This window comes from Physeter macrocephalus, chromosome 6 (assembly GCF_002837175.3).
Source record: "Physeter macrocephalus isolate SW-GA chromosome 6, ASM283717v5, whole genome shotgun sequence".
Classification (NCBI taxonomy): domain Eukaryota; kingdom Metazoa; phylum Chordata; class Mammalia; order Artiodactyla; family Physeteridae; genus Physeter; species Physeter macrocephalus.
This window is the reverse complement of record NC_041219.1, coordinates 48,649,128-48,672,158: the sequence shown is the minus strand read 5'-3', so window position 1 is coordinate 48,672,158 and position 23,031 is coordinate 48,649,128. Positions and strand designations below refer to the sequence as shown.

At 48.1% G+C, this 23,031-nt stretch overlaps 1 protein-coding gene and 1 long non-coding RNA gene across 3 annotated transcripts in view; both read right to left on the bottom strand.

Moving 5' to 3' along the window:
• Positions 1–3,894: 3,894 nt before the first annotated feature.
• ATXN10 (ataxin 10) overlaps positions 3,895–23,031 on the bottom strand; it is a 164,193-nt gene continuing 145,056 nt past the window's right edge. The window contains exons 11-12 of the mRNA XM_024127255.3: positions 4,644–4,831; positions 3,895–4,162 (exon numbers count right to left, since the gene is read on the bottom strand). Of these exons, the coding sequence (XP_023983023.1) occupies positions 4,160–4,162; positions 4,644–4,831 (191 nt within the window). The 3' untranslated portion in view covers positions 3,895–4,159. The remainder of the gene's footprint in view (positions 4,163–4,643; positions 4,832–23,031) is intronic.
• LOC114486448 (uncharacterized) overlaps positions 19,278–23,031 on the bottom strand; it is a 13,677-nt gene continuing 9,923 nt past the window's right edge. The window contains exons 2-3 of one of the 2 annotated variants that reach the window (XR_003680175.2): positions 21,177–21,348; positions 19,278–19,309 (exon numbers count right to left, since the gene is read on the bottom strand). This is a non-coding gene — a long non-coding RNA (uncharacterized lncRNA). Of the gene's footprint in view, positions 19,310–20,989; positions 21,349–23,031 lie in introns of those variants that run through there. The other variant, XR_008617603.1, reaches the window with a different exon arrangement.

The window sequence follows — 23,031 nt, the reverse complement described above, 5'->3', positions numbered from 1 at the left end:
GGCCACGCAGCTAGCAAGAAGTGGAGGTGAGATTTGAGCTTGGATTGTTCTAACTACAAAGCCCGTGCTCTCCCCATGAAGCTCCCCGGCATTTCTGCTACATTTACTCTCTATGCTTCTGGGGAAAGAAGCCATATTTTTTCCCTCATTCATTCCCTTCTAATTAACGACAGCAATTAATCATTAAGCATTTACTGCTGTGTGACCCCGGGCATTAACCCCTGCAACTCAACTTCCTCATCCATATAATGGGATTAACACTGGAACAGACTGTATAATTACGATGAGGATTAAGTGATGAATATTTTTAAGGTGCTCAGAACGTCCTGTGGTACCCAGAAAGCATCATACAGGTGTCTGCTAAAGACACAAAACACACTTAGTGCGCCCCTACTGTATGCCCAGCACTGTGGCGAGGGGGGAGGAGACCGGGCGCAGCTCCCCCGCACGCACGTCCGTCAGCTGGGCTCACCACGATGAAGGTGCCGGAGGCTTAGAAGTGCGTGTCGCTGCAGCAAGAACACAGCCAGCACCAGCGAGTGTTCCCCGCGAGCCGGGCACCGTCCCGGGCACTCCACGCTCGTTTATGTTCATCCTCCTACACACACTCCTGGACGCTGCTGGTGTGACAAGCCCCACGTTAATGACAGAATCTGCCCGCAGTTGCGCAGCTGCGGAAGGGGCCTGGGGCCCAGGCCCTCACTCAGTTTATGCTCTCAACCACCATGCTATACACGGCGGCGGTGAAAGCTAGATCCAGGCTGTAAAACATCACGCAAGCTCTCGCCTAACTGAAGTAAAAGAAGCATAACACAATTTCATATAGAGCTAAAGAATGTACATTACATTGTTTAAACAAAAAGAAACATTTAACTTAATGTTCCTAATTTAAGGCTGCAATTTAAGCAAGAATAAACAACTGTCAAAACCTTCAGAAAGTCATTTCCATTGACATAATTGTCTTTGGTTGTGATGAGGAAAGTCTGACAGATGAGTTAACACTGTAACCACTACATTTACAGAAAAAGCTTTCCTTTAAAATTCACATATACTGTAGATGGTACATCAAATTTATATTGTAAAATGCCATCCAGATAACATCTGACCTGAAAAATCCAAATAAATATATTCAAATGTGCAGGGAAGAAGAAAACAGATATTCTATCATACAAATACAAGGGAAAAAAATCTGAACTTTTTTTTAGGCCTCTCACAGTTGTGGCCTCTCCCGTTGCGGAGCACAGGCTCCGGACGCGCAGGCTCAGCGGCCATGGCTCACGGCCCCAGCCGCTCCGCGGCACGTGGGATCTTCCCGGACCGGGGCGCGAACCCGCGTCCCCTGCATCGGCAGGCGGACTCTCAACCACTGCGCCACCAGGGAAGCCCTGAACTTTTTTTAAAAAAGGTTTTTAATTGATTTTCCATATTCAGGCCACTGTAGCTGAAATTATCAGAACCTTGGACAGCACTGAGAGGGCTTTTTCCTCCAAAGGACTGGTTTTGTGGTAGACTTTAAATGTTAAGGTACTTCCTTCCCTTCTCTGCGTTTAAAAATTCTGTCTTAATTTTACTGCCTCTCATACAAAAATTGATTCCTTTATGTGTAGAACTTATTGATGGCGAAATATATATATATATTTACGTCTTCCTCTTGCAAACAAAAACTGGCATTTTTGTCCCAACACCTTTGTTTACTTATTCATCTTATCATTATTCATGTAACTAAAAGATAGTGAAAAATCACTTAAGTAACATTTAAATCCCAGGTGTTGCTGTAAGAGCAGATCAGTGCCTTCAGAAGTTAATGGACACAAGATACACATATGTAAAATCTAAATTTTTTGATTTAAGGTTTACTGATCGGTAGCCCAAATGACCTCAATCATTCTTCTACCTCCCATTTTGCAAAATGGACGTCTTCCAACAGTTTCCAAAGCGTGGTGGTTAGCTTCAGAAGTTACTGAACAAAAATGCATCTGGCATTAGCTTCCAAAAAAGCCAAACCCATGAGATGTATTCATATATATGGACACGTGGACAAATTCTAATGGTTTATTACGAAAATTGTGAAAATAAATATTTCTGAAATATTTACACCCACTATTAAGGTATTAAAGAAATCATTCTGCAAATACTTGAACTCGATGTCAAGCAGAAAAGCCTTTCTCTGCTACCTTTTAGAATAAAGCAGGCTAAAAAATGGAACTGCTTTGTCAGTTTGCTCTTGAAAGCAATAATACGGTCACAAAACTTGCTGTGACCATTCTGTCTCTTTACAAAGTTTGTAAGGCGGGCCTGCCTTTTTTTCCCCTTCTAAATGACTGATTGAGGTGGTGCTTTAATCCTCTGTAGCATGTAAAACAAGGTTCTCAGAAGCTCTAAGGCCGCTGGCAGAGGACAGGGAAGCTGTTGTGCTCAGGAATTAATCTGTCCAAAGGCATCAAAAGCAGCCACAATGCAGCCATCGGCATGTTTTCACTATGCAAGCCCTACATTTCCTATTTAGAAAACACATAACCATCACCCCATTCTGTATTCTCACAGGCCCCCTTTTGTTTATTTGTGTTTGTTATTATATGGCTTATACCGACATGTTCGTGTGATGCCACTGGTGTGTATACATCCATTGAGAGAGGAAAAAAGAAGTGTCTATTGCAAACTTGTTAAAAGGAAAAAGGGACCCCCACTGCTTTTTCCCTTTGGCCAGACTTCTATTTAGAGAATAAGGTTTTAACTCTTTGTGTCCCAGAAGAGAATGACTTCTCCGTGCATTTTGAATTTTGCAAAGGATTCTTTACTGACGGAATGTCACAAGTGAGAGAAAAACAATGTTATTCATAGATTATCACAGTCCCAGAAGCTGGTGTTTCTTCAGTTATACAGAGGGCATTAGATCGCACCTGGGAAAACTTTTATTTTGTTCTTAACATGCTTAAAGCTGTTTTTTACAAAGCAATTGAAGTATGGCTACAAAAACTTAGGAGCACTTTACTTTGGAACAGTCAGTATTTCTGTAGAACTTCTGGTTGGGTCTTTGTTGTTTTCATTTTGGAAGGTTCAACAGGAATTGTGCAAAATCTCACTAGATATTATAGTTTAGTAACATGGCTGCTCAAGAAGATAACATGTTTTAAGCGTCTGCAACAGGACCTCCCATGAGAGTTTTTGTTGATTATATTAATGATCGGGGTGGTTACAAAGATTTTAGTGCTCACTTAATCCAGTTCTACCTCTGAGTGTGTGTATATACAGAGAGAGATACAGACAGACAGACAAACACAGGTCAATTAACCTCCCACCTCTTCAAAGCTACTTTTGCAATTCCAGTGAAGCCTTGGCCAAAACTGAGTGGTGTGCCTTTCTAAGACTGGTGCTTTTTAAACTGAGGAAGACACGGATGAACGTTTAATACTGTAGCCCCGCACACAGAGACGACCATGAACTATTCCTTCCCACTTACAGCCTTAACAGTGGGTAAGATGCAGGCACTGGCTGGTAAACATCATGGGTCTGGAGAAGCCCAAGTCTAGGGTGATCTGGAACGGGAAGAGTTAATGGCCCCCATATTCCCTCACCCGCTCACTCCCGCCACATTCCAAAGGGACAGGGCTCAGTGACAACACAGCCCAGGACCTAAAGTGAAGAGGGACAGCCCTCTATTCTTCAGCATCTCTCGAATTAATTAACTGGAAATGAGTCTTGTCAATGTTTTGGAAAGGCAGAAGGGGTGAAAAGAGATTGCTAGAATTAATCACAGTGAGAAACTACTTCAACTGCCTGCCAGAGCCCAGAAAACCCCACGAGAAGAGACAATGAAGGGAAGGAGGCCGACTTGCTGTCTCAAGGAGCAAGTGGACCCGAGCAAACTTCCAAGTCTTTGCCAAGGAAGGGACATGCGCTCAACAGGAGGAATTTATTATCTGCAGCCACAGTAAGTACAATATATCACTTAAAACGCACATTGTATCCACGGGGACAAAAGCAAACCAGACAATTATGTTTTTAAAGCAAAGAAACCACAGAATACTCATGTACTTTCACTTTTAAGCTTATACGCATTTAACTCTATTGTCTAAAAGATTCATGGGTTCTTGAATTTGTACTCAATAAATCTTCAAACACTCGCAATTTCACATACTGCGGAAGACGGAGAGTTCATTCACTAAGAAGAAAAAAGAAACAAAACTGCAGATGTAACAGAGCTATTTACAAGAACAGTCAAATGACAAACAAATACAGAGCATTTTGGTCAACGATAGAAGCAATGGAAAGAAACCTGAAACAACTCATTCAATATCATACAAGGAGTTTTCTGTTCTTTTCATTGCTCAACATTAGCTATCTTTTAAAGAAAGTGTAACTACTGCCAAAAACTTTTAGACCACCTGAAAATTTTGATACGATTTTCTATTTTTCCCCTACAATGAGTCTGAAATTTCAACTCTCTTAAGAAAATGGCAGCGTAAAGCCTGAACGAAAAATTATCTGCAATTAAATTTAGGGCTTTCTTTGCCATCTTAGAAGGCAAAATTACTCCCATCCATGTTCTTATGAAGGAACTGTGTCACACCCAAGGTGATGGGGAAGCGGGGACCATTTTCTACAAACTGAAAGGGAATTACCACTCCTTCTGGCATACTTACCAGCTGAGGTGTGTCACTAGTAGACTTCAGAATCAGCTTGTCACCCCTCTTCTCAACTTCAAAACCCATTTTTTTAAGTAGGGATGCGTCTGCCAGCCCCTGCTCCTCCATCTTTGCAATCAAATCTTGGTTCTGGCTATTGTCCTCCGTGAGGTTTCGGATGGCATACACCACCCACTGGGTTAGAACTGGAACCAGAGTGAAGGAATCTGCCAATGTACTTTCCTGTTTTAGAAGAACTTCACACGAGCATTACTGGAAAAGGAGGAGAGGAGCAAGCAACCCTAAAAACCCAGAATCAGCACATTTTTCTTGAGGATGTGCTATGAATATGCATGCAAAGCGAGAAATAATTAAAAAGGTATAAGACACGCATATACACATGTATGTCCAGTGTGTGTGTGTGTGTGTGTGTGTGTGTGTGTGTGTGTGTGTGTGTGTGAGAGATGCCCAGCAACCGGCCCACAGAGATACTTAACTGAATGAACGAACGAGGAAGCACAGGCCTAGAGCAGTCACATCTGAAATATGTGAACACAAGCCTGTACGTGGGGCTGCACATGCGTGCGTGTGCGCACACACGTACACTGGATAATTATGTTACTGAGTCACCAGGCAAGGAATAAGAGCGTTACAGAATGAGTCATGAAGATGCCAGGCTAGAATCAGACAAGAAAATCATCTTGTTTAAAGTAAGCCCAGTTACAGATAAGAATTGTTTCCTGGGAGTCACCACGGAATTTCCCTCATTCCATATTTTAAAGATGAAGGAAGACTTCGACGGATTTACCGTTCCGTCTGAATCCTCGTGCCCCTGAGGAAGCGTCTCATCCTTGTGCCTCACGGTGCCCTGGCCCTAATTTTACATGTTGGGCGCAGCGTCTTTCACAGCAGACAGAAGACACCTTACGAAGACTATAGAATCACTGCACCGTTTTCTGACGTCTTTGATTTAGTTACCAAGAGCTGTATAAACCTCACAAAGGCATTAAGTTGCGGCTAGATGTCCTTCTCTAAAGGCTGTATAAAAACCGCTGTAGTCTTGGATCCAGGGACACAGAGAGATACCAAGAACGGTGGGCCTGGCACCCTCTGTTGGTTCAGAAGAAACAAAGTGCCAAGCGTGGAACAGACACTTTTTCCAATGAAAAGAGGCCCCCCTGCCCAAGATCAGATGGAAGGCAGAAGGAAAAAAAGCCCTTTCTCCTTATTACCAGACATTTCCCATGCAGGCATTTCTGATGCTAGAATTGGGGCCTCTGTGCCCCCAAAAGGTACCAGAGGCGGGTCCTTCAGCTGAAGAGTCAGCACTCCTGATCTCGTCCCGCATCCCAGCACAGCGGTGAGGCTGGGGCCAAGACACTTCTGGCTCCTCGTCTGGACACAGGAAGCCACAGAGAAAGGCCGCCATATGCACAAAGAAAGTGAACCAAACTCCTTCCCCAGTGCAATAACCTCAAAGGGAACTAAAAAGTGAGCCCGAAACTCAAGGTAGGCAAATGAAACACGGGAAGTGCACCAGTTTGGCGTTCAGGAAGCATTCTGTGGTTGCTCCCTCAGCCCCTCCAACATGGCCCCCACCGGCCGGCAGGCCTGATCACACTCGGACCTCACACGGGAACCAGCTGCCGGCCGGCCCGCCTCCCCAGCTCCTCCAGGATGGGCCACGGGGCTGCATGAGGAAGAGGACCAGCAAATGCTGTGGAGTAAAGGACCCACTGGTCTTAAGAGGTTTATCATCAAAACCACTCGGGGGTATAAATGGCTAGCCTGTTCCAAAGGGCAAAGAATGGGAATTGCCGTGCCCAGCTGATGTGATTCTATAGTCAGCCGCCCCCTTTGGTGGGGAAAATGTTCTCATCTCGCTATTACCTGTCATCCTCTCATGATAAAGCCCAGGTGCTTTAGAAGACTGTACTCCTTTCCTGGAGATGAATCCACACAAATACTCAAACGCATAAAACCTAAATCTGCGTTTCTCCTTCTTTGCCACATCACCAAACCCCGACTTCGTGACAGGAAAGAGAATAAAAATAATGATCCCGGGCGACAGAAACTTCCAACCCATCAGTAAATTTCTCAACAATGAATCATTCGCTACAACTGATTTCTCATGCAGGACGACATCATCATTACTCAAATCCATTTCCTCACTTGTTGTAGGAAAAGGGGGAGGCAGTGATCAGGAGAACCGACTGGCGAAGCGAACATCTGAGGGTAAATTTAGGCAAGAAAGCATGTAAGCCTAGAGAATTCTAGTTCATAGGTATAATAACTCTCTAACGCTAAACAACAGATGCAAAACGCCGCTTCCTGAAGCTTCCTGGTTATTCACTTAAATATAATTGAAAGAAAAGGGAAATTCCCACAAATGCATCGCAAGCACCTCAAAATTGGAGGGTTGGTTGGCTCTATAATCGAGGAATGTGATGCCAGCCTTGTCACTGCCAGGTGCCAATGCCGAGTGTCTCCATCCAGAGCTCGAACTGCCAAATGGTTTCAGTTACAGGGCAAATAAGACCCCTGCAGAGGGTCCCCACATCCCTCTCTGCCAGGTGCCCTTCACACCCCAGGCTCTGTCAACATCACCTCGCCAGGCCCCACCTGTCTGTCCACACACGAGGCCCTGACCCGGGACACGCCTCCCCTCACCTGCCCCTTCCCCACAGGACGCACAGCCGAGCTCACGCTCCGGGAAGCCCACCTCTGTCCCTGCTACCCCTCGTCACCAGCATAAGCCAGGCGCGCCCGCTCTGTATTTCCAAAACACTCTCCCCCCACCTCCCCCCCCACCTTTTTTTAACTAGCTCTCATCACATTGCACTTACTTATCTGCTTAGGTGTCTATGAGCTTCTCAAGGCCAGGAGCCACACAGAAGCCACCTCTAGATCCCCAGCACACAGCTAGGTCCTGGCGCAGAGTGCATTCTCAACGTGTTTGTTGACGTCACGTGAGCTATGATTATCTTTATATCTCTGTCCGCCTGAACACCCTGTGAACTCCTCATAAGCAAGTCTGATGTCTTATTTACCCTTCTGTCCTCTGTTCCAAGAACGGTGCTGGGAAATGTCTGCTTGATGTCCAAGTGAGCAAACGCTATCTCCCACTCACCGTGTGTGTGTGTGTGTGTGTGTGTGTGTGTGTGTGTGTGTCTGTGCGCGCGCGCACGCGCGTAGGAAGGCATCGTGGCAGTGCGGTGACCCACACAGGCTGTGCTTCTCCTTCTACAGCAGTTCTTGGTGTGGTTTCCTGACTCAGGGCTTTGCAGGGTTGAGGGACTAGATGAAAGTAAATGTAAGTCGGGCCAGGAAGCTGGACCGTGTAAATGAAGGTCCATGACGACAAGACACAGGAGAACCCCCACGCGGACAGATGCAGGGTGGGTTTCAATCATGCTCACCTGCAGGGGTAAGCAGCACATTCTGTGGAAGGCCCCTAACGGTGTTCGAAGAAGTGTTTCGTATCTCATTTCCGCAGAAAAACTTACACAATCCCCGCTTTATATGCAGGAAAAAAGGAGCGCAGAGGAGGATGAGATTAACGACGATTTTCCTGATGGACAGACCTGCTGGGCCGCATGGCTTCAAGAACGAACGTGACCGTCCCCAGTCTCACAAGGAGCAGGCTCCTGGTTCAGCCACCATATCAACAACCTAGCGGAAGCAGCACTGGAGCCCAAGGCAGCAAAGGCAATTTAGTCTTCTTCCGAAACTGGTATTCAAAGGGCAAAAAGCCGTTAAGTGGAGGGCATGGGAGGGGTAGGGGGGAGGAAGGCCATACAGCCACGGTGGGGTCAATGCCCTTCCAGCACCTTGAATATCAGAGATAACACACGGACAACAGTGCAACCCCCAACACTTTCACTTAAATGTATATAGTTCATATTCTTTGTAAGTGAAACTGATCTTATTTCCTCTTTAAGGAGGATTTCACGACGTGCTGCTTCACGCTCTTCTTGGGCAGATACCAAAGGTGTGCGCTACATCTCTACCCTAAGCAAGCACAGCATTTTGGGGTTTGTACTGTCCGCCTATAAATTAAATACCACACAAAGGTCCTCTAATTTGTCCCTATTTCCAGTGGGAACATTTTGGCGCTACTGTCTAGGGTCTCCGACTTAATAATAATTAAAAAACCAAATTTTTAATTAGTCGTTGCTTTCATAACGTTTGCGTTGAAAAGAGAAGCACGGAAAGCTCCCCGCCGCCCATGAGCTCTGTCTGATGCCCAAGCCCGGCTTATGAATATGCACGACTCCCCTCGTTAGCGCAGGAAAGGCCGAGCCGCGAGGGTCACAGGGAGATGAAAGCGTGCCCCGGTTAATATTCACATCACCCTCTTGTTCCCTCTTACAGAGACAGAAAGCAAGCAAGAGTGGGGGAGAAAATTAAACATCTTCTAGAGCCTCTAATCCTTAACACTCGAAGTGCTTTATTGTCTGCTTGGCTTTAGAAAGACAGCTTCTAACGTTTCCATGGCGACTCCAAATAGAAGGCGTGAGCCTGTTTGTTACAAAACTGCCTTCAAAGAACCCTGCGATCAGCACTAGGGTGAGGACTCACAGCCCAGCCAGCTCTTCGTCAGAACACGTGGTGTCCTGAAGGAGCCACAGAGATGAGCGTGGGACTGAGCACCTGGAAACCACACGGCCTGGTGAGTCCAAGCGAGAAGTGTCCCTGCCGCGCCCCCCCCCCCCACAACCAGCACTCGTGTGGCGGCAGCGGGGCATCGGGATCGGGAGGACGCGGGCTCCACGCTGAGCCCCGCAGCCTTGCACCAGGTAGGTGAGGAGACAGGGCAGGGCAGAAGGGTGTAGGCTGGGGGACTAAGACAGAAAAAGAGTCCACGACCGGCAGATTTATGTGCCAAATTCACTTTTAAAGTCAAGTTAGGTGAGTTAAAACATTAAACCTGGAACTGTCTGATGAGAAAGACGCCACCTAACTTTCAGTTATCGAAATCAGTGCTACCTAAAGTCCTGCAGGTGCCTGGGACACAGGCCCCGCTATGACAGGGGCTCTGCTCTGGTCACTGCTGTGTCTAGAAGGCTGCTGAGAACAGGGGGTGGTAAATTATGGCCCGTGTTTTTGCATGGCTGCAAATTAAAAGTAGTTTTCATATTTATTTATTTTTTTTTTTGCGGTCCGCGGGCCTCTCACCGCTGTGGCCTCTCCCGTTGCGGAGCACAGGCTCCGGACGCGCAGGCTCAGCGGCCGTGGCTCACGGGCCCAGCCGCTCCGCGGCACGTGGGATCTTCCCGGACCGGGGCGCGAACCCGTGTCCCCTGCATCGGCAGGCGGACTCGCAACCACTGCGCCGCCAGGGAAGCCCCAGTTTTCATATTTTTAAATGGTTGGGGAAAAAATCAAAAGAAGGAATACTAATTTGTGACACACAAAAATTATCTGCAGTTCAAACTTCAGTATCCATAATAAAGTTTTATTGGCACACAGCCATGCTCATTCATTTATGAACTGTTTACGGCTGCTTTCACGCTGCAACGGCTGAGCTGGCGAGTTACGATGGAGATAGTATGGCTAGCAAAGCCAAAACTACTGACTAAATGTAGCCCTTGACAGAAAAGGTTTGCAAAACTCTGGCCTAGAACATGGAAGGAACCAATAAATATTTGTTGAATGAAAAAATAAGCTTTTAAAGGAACTGGCATTGAAAAACAAACTATTTAAATTAAAACAATTTAAATGATAAAAGATTTTACTGACTTTTCAGGATATATATGTGTGTACAGACAAAACTATATGTGTAATATCTATAAATGGTGTTTTAGATATTAATATACCTGTAGACGTGTAATATATATATCTATATTTAATATAAAATGTATAATATACATATAACAAATATGTCTACGATACATAGTATCTACATTTAATTTTGCTTCCAGGATATTTTTAAAAATTATTTTTAGGGGCTTCCCTGGTGGCACAGTGGTTGAGAGTCTGCCTGCCGATGCAGGGGACACGAGTTCGCGCCCCGGTCCGGGAAGATCCCACGTGCCGTGGAGCGGCTGGGCCCGTGAGCCACGGCCGCTGAGCCTGCGCGTCCGGAGCCTGTGCTCCGCAACGGTGAGAGGCCCGCGGACCGCAAAAAAAAAAAAAAAAAAAAAAAAAAAAAAAAAAAAATACATATATATATATATATATATATATTTTTTTTTAGACAACAAACCCATTTATGGCAAGGAATTTATGTACTGGCAAACTTTCCAAAGCCTAGTACTTAGTAGGCCACAGAACATACATCAGAAACCTTTGATGAAGTTGGTCTGAGAACAGGACGCCCCATACCAGGCAAGTCTATGTCATTAGGCTTCCACAAAACCATGTCCTCTTCTGCCACATCATGACAAGATTTCCCTCAAGGTGAGGATGCTTAATAAACAGCTTCCACATCTAAACTAATATCTTCTCAGACTCTGGTAAAACTGCATAATTTTTCAGACTGCAAAGTAGTAGTTCGGTTTTAAAACTGTTCTGAAAACGCTTTATGTTGCTGAAAACCAAACACTTCAAAACATGGCAATTTCTGTCAGCCGGAGGAAAAAAGGGCACGCACTGTGACAACGACAGGATGACTGCCCCTCCTGCCGAGATAACCAGTTCTGCTTCCCTCCCAGCCACGCGAGTCGGAGAGACTGTGCACCTCGGGGGCCGCGTTCCCGGTGGGCCCAGGTCTCCGACCCCGACCCCGTCTGCAGGAGTCCTGACCAACCTCTGCCCTGCTCTTCAAGTATTCACTTTCTGAGGAGAGGAGGGGAAAAAAAAAAGGCATTTCCCAAACGGTTGCCCAGGGAACCCCAGGCTCCGATGAGGCTCCGGCTGCTGCAGGCCGAACCTGTCCAAACACGCCACAGGGGGCACCTGAGGGGGGCGAGGCAGGGGCAGAGGAGGGAGGGCAACTTACCTATGACACGGGGCACAGACAAGAGAGGGTCCTCGCGGAGGAAATAAACCTGAAAAACACCGTTAGTGTTCCCGTATGAAGTGCCACCCACTTCTGCAGACGTGAACTCTACCTCCAAACGTTAAGAGAAACTTCACTGCGCAGTAAAGTACATTCTAGCTCTGCCTTCATCTGTAACGATTCTCTCTCAACTTCCATGTAAGTCACGCAGGTAAACTATGCACTCTTCTCACTCAGAAAACTAAAGCGGAAGTCTTCATCGTGCAGACTGTGTACCCGGCCTCCTCTCACGGTGCTGGAAACCAGTGTGTGTTCAGTAACCACCACAAACCACCCTTTGGGCTCTCCCTCTTCCTTCTCCAAATTGTTGGTCTATCTGATGTCTAATTTCCCTCTGCATTTCTGCATTTTAATACGAGGGCACATCTGTGGTTCAAGTGTTTTCAGTGCCGTGCCGATGTGGACTGTTCTAGGTTTTGTAGCGTATCCTAACAGCATTTATAAATCAATGTATGTGTACGCGCTCATTTGCCAATTAACGGCTGGTCGTTAATACTGAACACGGTAAAATCAACCCCAACTAACAGAAGAGGGTGGGGGAACAAATAATTGCCAGATTTGTAAACTGTAGGTCACAGTCTGAAGAACATAAAATAATACTTGTGTTTAATATGTCCTACAAGAAGGAGGAGAGAGTTTCAGTCTTTATCGAGGGAAAAAGTCATCTCAGAAACACCACTGCTTTGGAAGCTGAGGCTGCTTTTCGGTCTCTTAAATCTCTGGGGAACTAGAACATCAGAGAAGTGGTACAAAGGCCCAGTAAAACACTGCTGAATTTTGACAGAAATATCCTAACACACAAGGGTCAACCAGAGAAATGTTGTCTCTGTGCATAACCCGTTTCTTAGTGATTCTGAAACAAAGGCTACGTTCGCCACCCTCAGTATGCACGACTTGCTTCCCATCAACCGCACGTCTAAGGGGAGAGGTTAGCTGGCCCCAGCCTGAAGGCCCCTCTTGGGAGCCTGAGCCGTCTTTCCATCTCACCAGGCTCCTCGGTGCCACCACGTGGGCGAAGGAGCGCGGAACCACGGTCCCCGGCCTGGCCCCTGGCCGGGAGGAGCCCTCTGTCCTGCACAGACCCCAGATGCCTAAAGTGCAGGCACCCAAGGTTGGCTGCTGTCACCCCGCCCAGCCAGCCCGTCAGTGTGGCAGTGAAGTAACGGGAAGACGATACCCGCTCGGGTCCGCAGTCACCACGCGCTCCCCACTCCAAAGCGCCTGTGGCCGAGCGCGGGCTGGGCTTGCAGGTACCCCACGTCCACAGGGTTTTGTGGTAAAGGATCCTACGGCACCGAAACTAATTTTGTCCATTGCGCACTCTGGAGTCATCTTACTCACCACCTCAAAGCCGGGCGTGGTAAGAGGCAGTCGGTCTGGCGTCTGCCACACAACAGGTCTCAGATCAGAACCAACCAAGGCCACTTCTAACTTAAACCACAGGGCCTGGGGCCACCAAGCGGTTCCATGTGTATTTGGGGCAGGGCTCTAATGTCACTTCTGAGACTCTACAGGAGCCACTGCGTGTAACGTGTTCAGCAGAGCCTGGCACATGGTGGGCATGTAGCAGAGGCTCACGACACGGAGCAGGGCCTGTCACATGTGGGGTCCCCCTCTCCTTCTCCTGGGCCCCTGCACACTATACTGCCACCGTGTCATCCTGAGCCCTTCTATGGAACGTGTGCTCACCTGTGTGCAGGGACTCCGGGCTGGGCCGCTGCAGCTCCTGGCACACACACGAGGAGGGAAGTTTTAAATACCTCTGGATGAATGCTCCCTGGTGCCTGGCCTCCATCTCTAACAAGGGCAGGCACCCCAGTTCTCCCGTCAGATCTGAGCTGTACGTGAGGCATCAATGACCACATGCACACAGACCCCACCCCGCGCTACACAACCTCAGCCTATGGGCTGCAGGGGAGACCTCCTCAGGGAGAGGCTTTCTGGACACAGTAAACTTCTCAAGAAAAGCCACTGCCCCAGAGTCTCAACTCACATCCAGGGGTACTGCCAGCAGTGAGCTTCACTCTGGAGATGGCACAGAAGGGTGTGATGGAACCTGAGATCACTGGGCTCTGACGATGAGAAACTTACGAAGACAAGCCAGTGAGAGCCCAGAAGAGACAGAGCCCACTCAAGGCCCTGGCAGCCAGGTAGGAGGGTATTTCTATAGTGCTCTGCGCTCTTTGGAATAAAGGAATGGCTGGCTTGAATGAATTTCTACCTTCCGTGTAAGCAAAGCTTTGCCAGAGGAATTAACTGAAGTGTCTCTCGTATAAGCCAAGACTGCCAGTTTATCTGCAGAAAATAATAACAGTAATCATAATAAAAGTAAGGGCAGCAGCGGGCGTTATCACCCGCAGAACGTACAACATGTGTCAGGGGCTGTTATAAGCACTCACAGGAAGTATTCAACCTTCACAAACACACCACCTGCGGAAGGTGTTAACAACCCATTCTACTGATGAGAAAACTCAGACCCAGGAGGCTGAGGTCCTGTCCGAGGTCACACACCTGAAGCGGGCGGGCCTGGCTTGGATGCAGGCTCCAGCACCCACCCCACTGCTCCTAAGCCCTCCTCAGGGGCCACAGCCGATGGGAGGACACTTGGGGGAGGCCCAGTGCAGTCCTTCCTCTGGCCAGTCTGACCGCAAGCTTCTGAGCTCTGCCTACACAGCAGCGGAAGGAGCAGCAGGTTTTATAACACTTGAAATAGAGTCCCTTTCTCTTCAAAGAAATCTCAAAAGATAAGCTCAGCTCTCAGATACCAGTTAGAGTGACTACCTCTGCAAAACGCCTTTGGAAGTAACAATAAACAGCTCAAAATGAAGTTAAAATTTCGAGTAGAGAACGTTAAGTAACCCCATCTAAATTAAGGAAGATAGTTGTTGGTCCAGTACGAATGACATTTGACCTTAATAAAGCATAGCCAAGGGTCAAAAATATTTCTAAGACACAAAGGCTTAAATGAAGAACACAAACAGTGTGGAGCTTCTGGAGGACTTTGGACTAGACAAGACCCAGCAGGTACCAAGGCAGCAGCACACCGCATGTGCCTAAGCATCTGTTATCACTGTCCTTGGTCCAAATGTCACTAGTCTCCGGGGATGATGAACTCTATGGGTCACCCAGGCCATGCTGGTGGTCTCTCCACCCCTCCTCCCCTCCCAGCAGCTCCCAGAGAGTCCCCAGTCAAGAGTGGGTGGGCCCACAGGTTTGAACAGGCACAGAGCCGCGGATATTTCATGCTGTCTGCTTCCATTTCTATTAGTAATAGGTGAGCTGAAAGCTGGGTGCACGCCTATGATTCTGTTCACCCTCATTAAGGGAGGAGCACTGCTGTGTCCATTTAAAAGTCAAGACAACTCTCAGCAGAAACTTATAATATAAATACCAGTTAACACCTGAGACTATGTAAAAGCCAAACTGGCTGTTGTGATGACACTACGTTCTAAACTCTTCCTTGACAATCTCTTTTACAGCTTCTAAAGTACTGGATATCCCACTTTTGGGGGAAAAAAACCTCATTCAATTACAGAAATCTATCGCTTTCAGGTGTTTTTCCTCTCCTCGATAAAGAACACACTTCTTGACTCTTAGGCTGGAATTAGAGCAAGGGGTGCAGCTGTAAATGCAGGCTCACCGTTAACCACACAGCCAGTCTCTCAGGGTCGGATCGCGACCTGTGCGCTCATGGGACATTAATAAAGCAAACCGTGAAGGCCCTGTGCTCGATGCTGGGAATACAGTGACTATGGGGACAGGCAGGTCCCCGCCCCTGGGGTGCTGACCTTCTAGGCAGGAGGCAGGCATCAGCCCCAGACAGAGCTCTGGTAACGCCTGACTGCAGGACACAGGGCACTGGCCAGGGAGGGCAGAGACGGCTGCTCTGAGGAGGGGACTGAGCTGAGACCACAGATACAGAGACGCCGGTCATCTGGGGAGCTGCGGGGCGGGGGAGATAGGAGCCACAAGCCGGGCCCCACTGGAGGCGGGATGAGTGCGGGAGAGCCAGGTTGAGGCTGGAGCCCCGAGGGACTTCAGGCTGAAGGGAGGAGTCCGCATTTTATTCTAACACGACGAGAAGCCACTGGAAGGGCTGAAGTAGAAAACTCCAGCAGCTCTCTCGGCAGCCGTGCGGAGGGTGGTCTGGAGGGAGGCCAGAGCGGGGACGGGGACCAGCCAGGTGTCCGTAACAGCAGGGCTAAGACAGTGGACTGGGGCGCCCTGGGCTGGAACCCCAACTCTGCCATTGACGAGCTCTCTGACTTTGGGCACTCAACCTGGACAGGTCGTGTGTGAGGGGGACAGGAGGGGAACACCCACCGAGCTGCGCCCAGCCCCGGCGCACACATGCAGCTCACCTGTGGGCCAGAGGCACTTGGCCCCCACGCCCGGCTCCCCTGCCAGGCGCGTGGCTTCACTTTCCTTTGCCTCAGTTTCAATGAGGGGAAGACAAAACAACTTCCCAATATGGCAAATGACGGCCCAGGACGGAGAAGACGTTCTCAGGCCCTGGAGCCACAAAGTCCAGGTTCAAATCGCCATGCCGGCTCCTCCCCAGCTCAGGGCCTTGGCTAGGTACAAAACCTTTTTGCCTCAACTCCCTCTGCTATAAAATGGGGATAATCATAGTACCTGTTCCCTAGAGTGGTCATGAAGTCTTACAAATCAGAGCACAACACCTGGCATGAAAGAGGCACTCAATAAGTGTGAATACACAGAGCTGTTATGACAGTTACAGTTATTATTATAGGCATTTACCCTGAGATCACCAGGCCTGGGCCACAGATCATGGGTGTCACAGAAGAAGCTAGATCACTCATGTCGATGAACCCCTGTGTGTCCAGTTATCAACAGCAATTAGTTCTCCAGCTGTCACCACACCACCCAAGGATATGTCACCTGCTCAGAGGCATCTTACGAGCCACTGCTTCCCAACCAGCACCTGAAGATTTTGTGAAATACGACACCATTTCTCAGAGCTTCTTCATTCTCCTTTTGCCGATTCTCGGCAAAGGGATGGAGAGTAAAGGCAATGATCACCACGCAGGGAGGGAGGGGCAGACGGTGTGCACGTGTACATTCACCTGTTTACTCAGTATCAACTGAGCGCTGGGGAGATGAAGGCCTGATACCTCAGCGGTCCTGAACTGCAAGGTCCTGATCCTTCTGGAACGTCCAATGGAGAGAAATAAACACATTACTAACCGTTGTAACAGCTACAGTGTGAAATGACAGGATAAATGAAACAATAAAAGGGGGCCTTATTTGAACTGGGATCCTGGAAGATTTCTCTCCAATAAATAACATTTAAATCTAACTGGAAGAACGAGCAGGGGGGACTTCCCTGGTGGCGCAGTGGTTAAGAATCCACCTGCCAATGCAGGGTACATGGGGGGTTCGAGCCCTGGTCCGGGAAGATCCCACAGGCTACGGAGCAACTAAGCCCGTGTGCCACAACTACTGAGCCCGCGTGTGCCAACTACTGAAGCCCACGCACCTAGAGCCCGTGCTCCACAACAGGAGAAGCCACCGCAATGAGAAGCCCGCGCGCCGCAACGAAGAGTAGCCCCTGCTCGCTGCAACTAGAGAAAGCCCGCGAGCAGCAATGAAGACCCGACGCAGCCAAATATAAATAAATAAATTTTAAAAAACCCAGTGTGCTCATTTCTAAGAGGGATATTCCCAAAGAATTTAAAAAAATAAAAGAATGAGCAGGGGTTGGCTAGTGTAGACACGGGAGGAGACCCCAGGCAGAGGAACAGCTCGGGGGGCCAGGGGAAGAGGAGGGAGGCCAGGGCCCCAGAAGGAGCGTCAGGAAGGGCTGAGTGACACCGGGCGTGACAGAGTGGGGAAGGCCTAGGGAGATGCACCCCTCCCTGAGCCAGGGGTGACCGAAAAAGAGGTAAATCCAACATGGTTTGCCCCAGGGAGCTCATAATCTGTACAGGGGGCAGACCCAGCCAGGGCACGTTGCCAGCGGCTCGGGGCACAGAGGGGCGGCTTCCTGAGGGAGATGGCAGGGCTCCTGCCCCCAGGGAAGCCGAGCGCCTGTCCTCAGGCCTGGTACACGCTATGCCCACCCCCACCAGACCACGGGCTCCACGAGAGCACAGACAGCGTCTCCTCCTTGGTCACCACTTTATCCCCCACTGCTGGAACACTGCCCAGAGCATAACACACCAGATACTCAAGAAACACCTGCGGAATGGACCAGTGACAGTAACAATAAAGACGCCAGAGAGCGCTGGTTAACACCCAAAATGTCTTCTACCTGCTATCAAGATGATAACATCATAGTAATTAAGACAGTACCATGCAGGGATAGAGAAAGAGACCAACATTCTGAACAGAGAAGAGAGAGCCAGAAATGAAATCACGCCCACAAGACAATGATTTATGACAAGGTGGCCCTGCAGAGACATCGGTGAAAGGAAGGTCTTTCCGATACTGAGACAACTGCATAACCGGAGGGGGAATTTAAAAATCTGAGCCCCTACTGTACGCCATAAATACAAATTAACTTCTGATATAAATCTAAATGGGAAAGGCAAAACTATAAAGCTTTTAGGTGAAAACACAGAAGAATAATAGTCTTATAACCTCAGGGTCTTCAAGAAGACACAAAACCCACTAACCATAGAGGGAAAACACCACAGAAGTCAGAACAGCTCTGGGGATTGGTACTGGGCGAGATGGGCACAAAGGAGCCTTCTAGGGGGTTGAGAATTTCTGTGTCTTCATCTGGGTGACGGTTACGTGGGTGCATACATACGCTGAGACATTCATTTGCAAGTTTTGCATTTTACTATATGTAATTTACATCTCGACAGTAAAAAGATCTAAAGAAAATAAAAAACAAAACGAAATAAAACGACACAGGATGGGAGAGACCACTACAATACTGACAAATGAACAAAAAATTTATATCCTGAACGTAGAAAAAATTCCTAAGAATCCATTAAAAAAAAAGAAAACATAAATATAGGAATAAAAAAACCCTGAACATCTTCACGACACAGGAAATCCAAACGGTCAATAAAACAAATGATCGACAAAAAAAATCAAAATGTACTTATTACTAATTAGGGTATTTAAAATAACATCACAAGGACATAGTATACTCATCAGAATGGCAAAAATCTTTAAGTGACCGCATCAAGTGTTGATAAGGTAGAGGAAAGGGAGCTCATACACTGCAGATGGGGGTAAAAACTGGTACGATCAACTCCAAAAGCAGTTTGGCAACATCCAGAATAAAGCTGAAGATACGCAAGACACAGAGATTCCATTCCTCAAAAAACCTCATGCTCACGCGCCAGGATACATGCATGTACGAAAAAGTTCACAGCAGCATTAACTGTGATAGCCCCAAAGTGGAAATGAGCCACACGCCCAACAGCTGAATGAATGAATAAACGTTCAATCTTCTTGCAACGGAATACTATACGGTAAACTACACGCAGCGGTTTGCATGAAGCTCACAATCATGCTTCTGAGTGACAAATGACAAAACAATGCAAGCCACGGTTCCATTTATATGCATTTCAAAGACAGCCAACCCAAAGCACACTGTGTAGGCCGCATGCACGGGGGCTCACCCGAGGAGGGCAGGGATGCCTGATAAGGAGCTCGGATGGGGAGGGGCTCGGCGAAGTCTGGCAGTGTTTTTCGCCTTGACCTGGGTGTTGGTCACACACGTCTGCTTTACAGTTATTTGCAAGCAACACACACAGACTCTTCCCACTTTTCGGTACGCACACCGTATTTCAAGATAAGTACAATTAAAAAAAATTAGGATGATGAACTGAACTTGAAGTTCGGCTTGATTTGCCAGATGCCAATTCACGGGTTCCCTCAGCTAGACAGCCCTAAGAAACGCTGCCCCGCAACACCGCGAAACTCCCCCGAATTCTGTGGCTTCCACCGTCTCAGTGAGTCACAGGTGCTGCCCAGGATGCGCAGCCCGGGTATCTGACCGATTGTGCACCGGAAACTTTCACTGTCATTTTCTTCTTGAAAACTCATTAGGATTTCCTGGTGCTTCCTAATTACACCCAGAGGAAACACGTGAACAAGAGCTGTGCTCGTTTCTGCAGGTGCTTTAGGACAGAAAGACAGCAGAGTAGCTTTGATTCTGACATATTTTGGTTTCTCTCAAAAACTGGGAAAACGTTTTGACTTTTTAGAGGTTTTTGCTATCCTTCACCAGAAAGTGCAGATCTCTCTCTGCATCTGACACTGTCTTCATTCTGTGAGCTTCTACGAGAATGTAAAATTAGGCCATTAACTAAAAATGAAGACAAGAATCTCTTGTAAAAGTTGGCTCATCACAGTCACGTGAAAACTCTCAAGCACAAGGTTGGGTCTGTGCTGTAAACTGCGATCCACCTCCTAGCTTTGCTCTTGCCTGGCTTTTGTCCAGCAGCGAGCCTTTTGCACAGCATGGGTCCTGTTTTCCCCTGCACTCAGTTAACCCTGAAGAAGAGGTCTGTCCGTTGCCCACACGGCCTTTCCTGGCAGCTCAGAGGCCAGCTGCCGGCCTGGGCAGGGGGCCGGCCAGGGCTCACAGGCCACACGGCCGTGCCCCACTCTGGCTGCCCCAGGGGCAAAGGCACCTTGTCTCTACCTCAGAGGAGACGTCCAGACCTGAGGACGGTGAGAATGGAAAAGGCGAATATGTCTGAAAGTTAGCTTTAGTTTTATATGTTCTGAGTTTGCGACTGTTATCCACATGAAGGGGGGTGACGTGGACCCACAGAACCACGAGGACGAGAAAAGCCAGAGCACCCGGAGGCCTCCCTGTCCCTGTCTCCCCCATGAGGCCGTCAGCTCCAGGCAGAAAGCAGGCCCCTGCCTTCCCTTCGAGCTGCTCAGATCCACGAACAAACGTGGGAAAGCTGCCACCAGGGTTAGCACTGGGACAGAGCCAGCCCGGCCGCTCTCCCCCATCACAGCCCACGAGCAGGGGTGCCAGCCTCCTGCCCCGGCGGCTCCAGGGCCCGGCCCTCGGCCCCCTTGTCTGTATCCAAGGAGGGCCAACCTCATCCCTTCACAGGCTCACTCGCCCAGTAAGGGCTTGTTTTTAAATCTTCCGGTTCTAGACAAATAAGTGGTAGAGAGAATCCAACACTTCCTGCTAAGAATGATGATCACAAAACGGACAGCCAGCCAGTTACTATTTAACGGTGCTTGAAATGGCTGTGGCACACCGACGTTTTGACCAGGCCCTTCTCTGTCACTGCTAAATTTGACTAAGGTCATTTCAGGCAAAAATACGGACATTAGTCAGGGTACCTAGAACATGTTTCTCTGCGCCAAACTTCAGCAACCCCACCTCTCCAGTGTCTTACAAAATACGGATTCTGTGTGGCAGTGTTATGTAAGTACAGTGATTTAACAAAAATTACTACCATCCTAAACACATGCAAAGTCACTGCTCATTTTAATAAAGAAAGCAAATGTAAAAAGAAAAACTGGCAATTAATTAACTTTGTAAGAAAATATATACATCTCAATAACAACGGCAACACTTTTAAAGCACAAACCACGTGCTGGGAACTGCTCCGGGCACTCTGTGTGCAGGCAGTCATCCTTCTGTTCTAAATCCAGCGGCTCTTCTGAAGGCAGATCTTCACCCTCGGGGACCACGCTGAGTACGACAGCCGGAGGAGTCTACCTCAACTACGACAGGCCCAGTGAGACAGCTTGGTGGTGCCGCTGGGGAAAGAGGTGAGGTATGATTACCAAGCACTGAAGCTTCGGATGTCCTTGTGCTGGTAAACTGTGTGCTGAATGTACTTTCAAAAGGCGTCCGGCACATTCTGTGCGGAGACAGGCTCCCTGGAATCAGAGTTCAGCCCCACGGGAGGCAGTGTCTGAAGGAAACTGTCATGCAGGTGAATTTTAGGCTGGTATTTCAGACTTCCTACTTTACGGTCTAATCTATACGTCAGATATCCAACTTCTGAAATACAAAGTCAAGACTTGTAAAAGTTCCTCTAAACTACACTTCATACTGTAGAGAGACTGGGGAGGTGTGCAGAATGATTATGAGGCAAACACAGTGTAAGAGAAAAGAATTCTGAAAAGCAAGTACTTGGTACACCCAGACAATGGAATATTCTTCAGCACTAAAGAAAGAAATGAGCTAGCAAGCCATGACAAGACATGGAGGAGGCTTACGTGCACTTTACCAAGTGAAAGAAGCCAACCTGAAGGCTACGTGCTGTATGAGTCCAACTCTGTGACAGTCTGCAAAAGGCAGAATTATGGAGACAGGAAAAGATCAGTGGTTGCCAGGGTCAGGGGAGGGGCAATGCAGAGCTGGAGCGCAGAGGAGTTTCAGGACAGTGAAAATACTCTGTGTGATATACTACACTGATGGATACATGTCATTACGTATCTGTGCAAACCCACAGAATGTACATCATCAAGAGTGGACCCTTAAACTATGGACTCTGGGTAATAACGATGTGTCCACATAGGTTCAACGTCTGTTAGGCGAACAAAAGTGCCCCTCTGGCGGGGGTTACTGATGAGGGAGGCTCTGCACGTGCGAGGGCTGCGGGAAGATGGGAAGTCCCCGTACTGTCCTCCCACCTTTGTTGTAAGCCTAAAACTGCTCTTAAAAAATAAAGTCTTCAAAAGTTGTTAAAAGAAAACCAAAAGTAATACAACAATAAACAAATATTTCATAGTTTCTTTTAGTTTCAAAATTCAAAATAGTTAGGCTAGCAAACTCACAACTGCCACGGAAGACTATTAACGCGAAATCATTTAAGCGAGTTATCTCTAACATGGTTTCCCAGCGACGTTCTTTCCCTAAAGTTACACTCATCAGACAGCATTTGTTAAATCAATCTGCCACAGGAGCGGATCCTTAAGAACAAAAATTAATGGCAACAAATGTTCGGGAAAGCGTTGTTTCTGGTTTGAAATTAATTTTATATGGCGGCACTTAAAACACTGATAGTAACGGCTGATAAGTAAAATTAAGAAAACACGGTGTCACCTCAAAGCCAGGTGGCTAAAGTGGCAGCCAGGGAGTCGAAGGGAGCAGCTTCCGAGGACCCCGTCTCACTACTTCTGGTGTGAGGGCGCCTTGCCCCGTCCCCACCCAGGCTGAGTGGGAGCAAGGGTGACGCGGTTCACGCCAGGCGCCTCACCTTGGAAAAGGACAGACTCCCATTTTCTACCTTACGTGACAATAAAACTCAAGCAATCGTGCTTTTCGTGCAAGTAAACAAGACAGAGCAGGACCGGATGCGTTCTGACCTCCGAGAGGCAGGGGGACAGCTGAGCGAGGCAGGCTTGGCAAGACCAACCCAGAGCCCAGGCGAGTGCGCAGGCGTGAGGTCAGCGGGCGGGTGCGCAGGCGTGAGGTCAGCGGGCGGGTGCGCA